Source organism: Camellia sinensis, chromosome 6 (assembly GCF_055761805.1).
Source record: "Camellia sinensis isolate YWXY chromosome 6, ASM5576180v1, whole genome shotgun sequence".
NCBI classification, from domain to species: domain Eukaryota; kingdom Viridiplantae; phylum Streptophyta; class Magnoliopsida; order Ericales; family Theaceae; genus Camellia; species Camellia sinensis.
Window position 1 is genome coordinate 169173654 of NC_138966.1, and position 8256 is coordinate 169181909.

At 33.2% G+C, this 8256-nt stretch overlaps 1 protein-coding gene across 7 annotated transcripts; it reads right to left on the reverse strand.

The window, feature by feature from the left end:
• Positions 1–905: 905 nt before the first annotated feature.
• Positions 906–6912, reverse strand: LOC114305427 (uncharacterized). 7 transcript variants are annotated; one of them, XR_014333471.1, is made up of 6 exons: positions 6592–6801; positions 5818–5945; positions 5553–5622; positions 4032–4199; positions 3774–3950; positions 906–1272 (listed from the first exon to the last, which is right to left on the reverse strand). XR_014333471.1 is itself a non-coding variant. In XM_082875296.1 (4 exons), exons 1-4 carry the CDS (start codon positions 6414–6416, stop codon positions 3930–3932), a joined length of 441 nt encoding a protein of 146 aa, XP_082731422.1. In that variant the 5' UTR covers positions 6417–6794; the 3' UTR covers positions 3423–3929. The 7 variants fall into 7 exon arrangements, 1 of the variants encoding a protein (XP_082731422.1); XR_014333468.1 differs by having other exon boundaries at positions 908–1272; positions 5550–5622; positions 6293–6912; XR_014333469.1 differs by having other exon boundaries at positions 909–1272; positions 6293–6908.
• Positions 6913–8256: the final 1344 nt, after the last annotated feature.

An 8256-nucleotide genomic window follows, 5' to 3' on the forward strand; every position in this document is an offset into this window, starting at 1 on the left:
CACTACAAGAAATGTCACTTTTGGCTACCAAAATATTGGTCGCCAAAAGTCCAATATTTGGTCGCTGAAACGATTTAGCGACTAAAATATTTTGTCGCCAATCTCGTCGCCTTTACCTTGTTGGCGATAGTATTGGCGAGTAAACTTTGTTTGGTCGCCGAAAGTGACTACATTTAGCTACTAAATTTAGTTTAGTCGGCAAATGTTATGTTTCCGCCACTAAAACCTTTAGTCGCCGAATGAGGCTTTTTGGCTACTAAGTTGGTTTGGTCGGGGATAGTGTCACTTTTAGCTACTAAATAATTGGTCGCCGAAAGTACTCATTTGGCTACGAAACATTATTTAGTCGGCAAAAGGTGATTTTGCGACTAAAGTGTTAGTCACTAAAAGTGCTACCATAAAATGAGAATAACTATTATAGACCAAACATTTTGGTCACCAATAGAATACAAATTTTTAGCGACTAAGTAATTTTGGTCGTTGTTTCTTTTGCCCACTAAAAGTTTCGTAGCCAAATGCCTCTTAACATCACTTCTTCACTTTTTGCCACCAAATGTTTTAGTCGCCAAATGATACCATTTTTTTTCCGTGACTAAAAAATTTAGTGGCCAATAGTTTCTTTCGAATCATTTCGCTACTAATTATTTGGTTGCTAAAACTTTTTGGGTTATGTTTTTGCTACTAAATTCTTAGTTACCAAAACATTTGATTATGTATTTAGCTACCAAAATATTTGGTGGCCAAATACTTTAATGTGTTTTTTTTTTTTTCTAATTTTTTTTTTTTTCTAAACAACCTTTATACATTATTAATACAACTTGTACCATGTACAAACAATATAATCCATCAACACTAAATATGTTATCAAACATTCAACCACGTGCACACATTTGTCGTTCCTACCATCCAAATAATTAATATTGAACGTCCAATTATATATATATATATATATATATATATATATTACAAATTCCATAAGAACCAAGTCTCATCCAATGTCAATAATTTAATTCCATACATAATACAGGAATAACCAAGTTAATTGTACACCTACAACTTCTATACCACAACAAAAATTATATTCTGTACTGCCCCAAAACTATTTTGTACCACGTGCTATGTTAATTTCTACCATGCCAACTTAGCTAATATTTACCACACCAAAAAAGTAATTTGTACAAACCACTATCTATACAGAAAGAGATATATAAAAATAATGCCCTCCCATACTTGTCAAAAAAAACATATCCACATTTGTATATCCAAAAACATCTGCAAAAAAACAAAAACATCATTAGTTTGGTGCGTATAAAGGCACTTCTGGACGACATATATATATATATATATATATTGTAATAATTTCAAACATTAAAAGACAAGGAGAGTAATAGCTATTAACTAATGAAAGACATCCAAACATGGACCCATCATGAGTTCTTATTTTAGCTTTTTAATCTCTAAATCTAAGTAAATTTTAGTAGTTAAATGTGAAAGTAAACTTACTAGGTATTACCAAATTACAGAAATTATGACAAATCCATTATTCAAATTTCTAACCGATTAGGTCAACAGGATATATCCTTCGTCACATTTAGTTCTTGCAAAATGGTGCCCCCCAAACCCCTTTTTTCGACTAAATATATGAGATTTTCAACCCTAACTCCCAACGTACGTGTCCTACTTACATACCATCTGTCCCTACATGTCACATTTATCGTCGGGAAGCTTCCCGTTACGAAAAAATAGTTGCAAGGGGGCTGTTTTGCATTTTTGCCCCCCGAACCCCTTTTTTCGACTAAGTTTATGACATTCTCAATCCTAACTCCCAACGTATGTGTCCCTAAAAACGTACCGTCTCTCCCTACATGTCACATTCATCACCGGGAAGCTTCCCGTTACGAAAAAATAGTGGTTCGGGGGCTGTTTTGCATTTTCGGCCCCCGAACCCCTTTTTTCGACTAAGTTTATGACATTTTCAACCCTAGCTCCCAACGTTCGTGTTTTACTTACGTACCGTCTGTTCCTATATGATAGATTTGTCACCGGGAAGCTTCTCGTTACGAAAAAATATTGGCTCGGGGGCTGTTTTGCATTTTCGCCCCCGAACCCCTTTTTCGGACTAAGTTTATGACATTTTCTACCCTAACTCCCAACGTACGTGTCCTATTTACGTACCGTCTGTCCCTACATGTCACACTTATCACCGAGAAGCTTCCCGTTACTTAAAAACAGTGGTTCGGGGGCAGTTTTGCATTTTCGCCCTCCGAACCCCTTTTTTCGACTAAGTTTATGATATTTTCAACCCTAACTCCCAACGTACGTGTCCTACTTACGTACCGTCTGTCCCTACATGTCACATTTATCACCGGAAAGCTTCCCGTTATGAAAAAAGCCTAGCTCGGGGGCTGTTTTGCATTTTCGGCCCCCGAACCCCTTTTTTCAACTAAGTTTGTGACATTTTCAACCCTAACTCTCAACGTACGTGTCCTATTTACGTACCGTCTGTCCCTACATGACACATCTGTCCTACGATTTTTGTGATGAAAGTTATGAATTTTGAAGTTATAATGAGCACCTAAAAGTTATGTATAACTAAAGTATACTTTGTGTGAGAGAAGTTATATATTTTCTGAGAAGCAAAAAAGTTATATTTATAGTGAAGAAAAAAAGTTATATTCATAGCATTCTCCTAAAGGGATTTCAAGAATTCTCCATCCTATTCTGAAGTATGTGGCTAGGGAAACAAAATAAACACTTCACATATTTTGAAGTACACAGTATATAATTTTCATCTGTGACTCAATCCAAGGAATCCAAGCAGTATATTATGAAGTACATAGTATATAATCTTAGAATGTAAAAAAAAAAGAAAAGAATTGATTGAATAATGGTTCCACCATACATGTACATTTATTTTTCCATTCAAAAGCTGTAACAAGAATCCAACAAACAGCTAAGGTTTGTTCATTCTCCTTAGCTAAATCTCAAAGACATCATATGTGCCTGCTATCCATACATCAAGTCATAATAGTTGCCCCAACTTTCAATTGCATGCTCGGTCTTTATAATCTCAGGTTTTCATGAATCCTGGTAACAGACAGATTATAGAGTACAACTGCCCATCTAATAAAACAGCTGAATATGAACACACAGGTAGCATGAAACTTAAAACCCAACCCCAGAACCCAAGAGCAAGTTTATCACATGTACAGAAATAATGTTTTATTCATGAACTGTTAGTCTGTTAGCTATCATTGATCCTGAGTCTTGAGGAAATATATTCCCTATTTCTGGAGTTTGTGATGTCACTGAGGAAGTATATTCCCTCTAATTGATAATTATAAGAATTAGTCCAAATTTCTAACACTAATCAACCCCACAAAGACGAAAGATCCAAACCTTACTTCCACCTGTAAAGCATTTCAATATTAAAAAAGACTATTAGTCTAGCAAAAACCCTAACATCACAGAGAAGCAAGCAGAACTCTCTACATATGCCTAACAGTAAAACAAACCTACAGAAATTTACGAGAATGTAAAAGCCAATAATTTGCTTATAGGTTAATATTTATAATCCTCTCGTATGTAATGTATATTGTACAATAATAGGAGCAACTAGAAAAAGAAAATTCATAACAATGCAATTAGCTAAAAATGTTGGCTTGCATACTAATTTATTTGCTCTTTCCAGCTGCTGCTAACACATGTACCTATATGCAATGAAGAAATTAAAATATCAGACCCAAATAGGTACATGTACTTAGAGTTAGTACCTGAACTACCAATGATGTTAGAGGCAAAGGAGAATTAGCAGAAGGTCCCACAGCAAATGCTTGAGCCATCCTCTCAAATTCACTGTTTACTAACTCATCATCAAGGTGCAATGTGCAATGTGCAATGTGGAAACATTTGGGCAATTCGTAGGTTCTTCAACAGCTGTCACACCCTCCCTGAAATAAATAATTCTTCTTTATGATAAACAAGAGAAAAATGTAAAGAAGTGAATCCCAAAAGGTAAATTCAATAACTACCTGAAGTTCCCAAGCATAAACCCTGCAGTTGGTTTTCCCTCTACAGAATATCCCTTGGATTATGAAATAAACAAGAGGCCTACATACCCCTTGGATTCTCTTTCCAGTAACAGGACATTTTGGGTCCACTGGCCCTCTTCTTGGTGCTCTGATACACCAACCTCCCTCCTAAATTCACACAAATTTAGCTCAAATGAGAAAATTTAACTATCATTTCCACAATTCCCATAGCAAACTCGTAACTTATTTTACACATTGTAGCTAAATCTTGTATCAAATTTGGCACAAAACTTAGTAATTCTAAAATACAACACAATGTTTATCTAGTCTTTTGAGAGTTCCAATTTGGCCTTGATCTTAATTTTTGACAATAACATTCATTGGAGAAGCAATAATTTTTCCAATGGACATGGACTCAAGACTATTTAACTTTATCAAACAACTTTTAAAATAACAATAATAAAATATAAATAAATAAGCACAAGCAGTTGTTTATCTTTCCAGCATAAATAAATAAATAAGACTATTTTCCCTTTCTCTTTCTAAATTCCTCCCCAAATCATCCAACCAAACACAACATTAGAGATGTGCATGTTTATCCTTGTTAGAATTATTACAAATTGCAACGGTCAATAAAACCCTCGAGGGGACAAACAATCCCACAGGAAATGGAATATTAAAATCTAATCCCACGAGATTGGAGATAAAAAGACTATTTTGCCTATCAATTTACACAAACAACAAAATTACCTTGTGTATAAGACATAATTTAATAGATTTAATAACAATCAACTAATATTACTATATAAGTATACAAACAAACACAATTTATCTTACAGCACCAATATAATACCACCACACTAGTACCCACTCAATCCCAACGTACTAATAATTTCCTTGCTAAAAGAAACAGGGCCTAAGGACACATTAACAAAAATATTTATATATAATAATTGCCATATATATAGGGTCCATTATATTTAAAAAAAAGTTAAATTCACCACCACATAAAAAGCCACATAAGAAACAGAGGTGGGGGGGAAAGGAATTGGTAAAATATTTGAATTTTATGTAGCTGCCGGACGCAGGAATTCAACATAAAGAGAGGGAACATATATACTAATAAAAATTTAAAAAATAGAATATGAACTACAATATCAATTTCTACAAGCATAAAGAGTAAAAAAAATAATAAGAAAACATATATAATTCAAGGATATTTTCTATTATCTACGTTGAGTTACCAAAAATAGCAACTATAAGATGATTTCCACATTCTGCATTGCAAGACTAGTGCATTAGCAGCTATAATAACAATCAGGTTAAATTTAAAATTTTTAAAATAAAAATAAAATAAACAAATTTATGAGCAAGCTGCAATTTCAGCAAAGTAGAATAATAAGAAATTGAATCAAAGTTTTGAAACTTATTTTGATCTTCACTCCATTTAGTTATACCAGTTGAGAAAGAGGATTGAAAAAGTAAGTACAAACAGAAAAAGCAAAATGAAAGTTCTACTACTGCTCTTTCTTTGAATGGCTTGGGATAATTCTTTGTTGCCAAGTTCTACATTCGTTGTAGCTGCAACTGCCTGTTAAATTTAAAGGTGTAAGAAGATTATACAAACCAAAGCATCAAGAATTAACTCTAATAGACTGACAAACAACTGCTGGAAAGACACATGCATTTAACTTTATCAAACAACTTATGAAAGTCACATGCATTTACTAACACCAAATAACATTAATAAGTGGTTTCATTAAGAAGGAAGACTGATTAGACGCACCACTTTCTTGAACAAACTATTGAAGTTATCGACATGTCTCCACAAGAGCAGAGAAATCAGCAACATTTTGTGGATTAAAGAAGAAAAGCAACTGGCGGAGAAAAACCGAATTAGGCCCAAAGCAGTGCCTGGATGTACAGAGCTCATAAATGAAAATGAAAAAAATGAATTAGGCCCAAACATTAAAGAAAAAATGAAATTCAATCTCAAACTGAAATTGCACCTAATAAGAGCTCATGAACAGGTAATTGAAAAAAACAATTAAATTCAATCTGGGCACTACCAAACCTCATAAACAGATGTCAAACAAATGAGCATTGTCCAATTTCATTTGAACATTTTGTCAAACACATGGTGAGCAAAAGGGTCAAAAGACAACAACAAATACAAGCATGGACGAAACAGGCCAAGTAAGAGCAGTAGGTAGAGAAAAACAAACAAGCAAGAGCAGTAGTCAGAAAAAAAACAAACATACTTAATGAGCCTTCCAAATTGACCAAACCATGGCCTCCACATCTTCTTTTCCAGCTTCCCAAATTTAAACCCAAACCCCCAGTGTGACAAATTTGAAAAAGATTATGGTGTAACCCAGTGAACATTCCACCATTCTAGTAATTCAACCCATATCCTCCATATCCAAGGACAATGAATGAACAGATGCCTCAACCTTAACATGGGTCGATTTGGGGTTGGGTTTGGGTGAAGGTATGCAAACGGAAGAAGAAAACCCTAGAGGCTGAAATTAGGGGAATAGAGACTATAGAGAGGACATACTTGGGATAATGCTCCAATGGTGGATTGATCAATGAAGGTGGTGCTCGTGTGCAATGGCGGTGATGCTCCGTTAACGATGGAGACAAAAGCGAGAGAGAGAGAGAAAGACACAGAGAGCCGGAGGAGAGCAGAGGCAGACAGAGATGTATGAGAGAGTTAGAGCGTGTGGGAGTGTATTTCCTAAACCTAATTTATTTTCTTTCCCGACTAACTTTTTTAGTCGCCAATAATAAATAAAGGCTTTTCTCCGACGAAATATTTAGTAGCTAATTGATTTTGCCCCCCAAAATCTGAAGTCCAATTTTTAAAATTTTTAATTATAATTGCTGACTAAAATTTAGTCGCTAAAAGTAAATTAAATACTGACTAAATAATTTTCGTAGACAAAACTAACTATACAGTGACTAAACTTTTTTTTAGTCGCCAATTGTGACATTTTTAGCTACTAAAATATTTTTCAGTAGCCAATTGTTGCATTTTTACCAACTAAATTGTGATTAGTAGCCAATTGTTGCATCTTTGGCGACTAAAATATTTTTTAGTAGCCAATTGTTGCATTGTTACCGACTAAATTGTGATTAGTAGCCAATTGTTGCATCTTTGGCCACTAAAATATTTTTTAGTAGCCAATTGTTGCACTTTTACCGACTAAATTTTTTTTAGTCGCCAATAATCAACATTCCCCCATTAAAAAAAATTAGTAGCTAAAAATTTGACTTTTGCCGACTAATATTATTTTTGGTAGCCAATTCCGTAACTTTTGGCGACTAAAAGCCATTTGGTAGCCAAAAGTGGTCGCGAAAAATGTATTTTCTTGTAGTGATTGAACGATTCAGATTATCGAAATGGGACCCGTAATGGGCCCTCCACGGGCCCAACAGTACCATTGGCCCATTCTCTTTAAAATATCCCTATTACTATATGATACTATTAGTTATTAGTTATTTTTATATTATACAACTTTTGTCCAATAGGTTTTTTTTACTCTTTAAGTTTTAGATAAATTACAAATACATCTCTTAAGATTTGCTTAAAATACGGATTGCCCCTTATAGTTTAGAAAATTACAAATACTCCATTGTCAATTTTTTTAACAGAATTAACTAAAAGAATGAAATTTCTAACTGCTTTCTTATACAATAATAAAATTAACTAAATTATTAATTTAAATAAATTTTTGATATCATTATTAAAAACTATTATTGACTTAATGATTTTAATAAATAAAAAAAGCCAATTGTTATGAAATTGGAAACTTTAAGAGGCGAGATATAATTTTCAGAACCACAGGAAACAATTTATATTTTAAGTAAATATCAGGGATATATTTGTAATTTACCCTTAAATTTTTAAAAAGAAGAAGAAAAAAAAAGTAACCACCTCTCTACATATATGAATTATAGGGATTAAAGTATAAAATTAATAAAGTTGGACAAAATATAAGAAAAGAAAATCGATTTATCACAATTAGTATTATTTTTAACCTGTGTGCAAAAAATGTTGAAAAAAAAATGCTCATTTTTATATGTTTATCTTGTTTTTCATTTTTTATGCTGATAAAAATTAATATTATTGTCCATATTTTATTTTTAAATTTTTTATCATTATATATTGTTGGCTTCACTGTCTTTAATCTGTGTGCAAAAAATGTTGAAAAATACACAG

Excerpts from the sequence above, each read along its gene's own strand:
- LOC114305427 (XM_082875296.1), bottom strand. The coding sequence starts at position 6,416 with ATGTTCACTGGGTTACACCATAATCTTTTTCAAATTTGTCACACTGGG. Across the intron at positions 5,946-6,292 it reads CAATTTGGAAGGCTCATTAA|GCACTGCTTTGGGCCTAATT; the intron begins GTATGTTTGTTT and ends CTGTACATCCAG. Across the intron at positions 4,200-5,817 it reads ATAGTTTGTTCAAGAAAGTG|GAGGGAGGTTGGTGTATCAG; the intron begins GTGCGTCTAATC and ends GTGTGAATTTAG.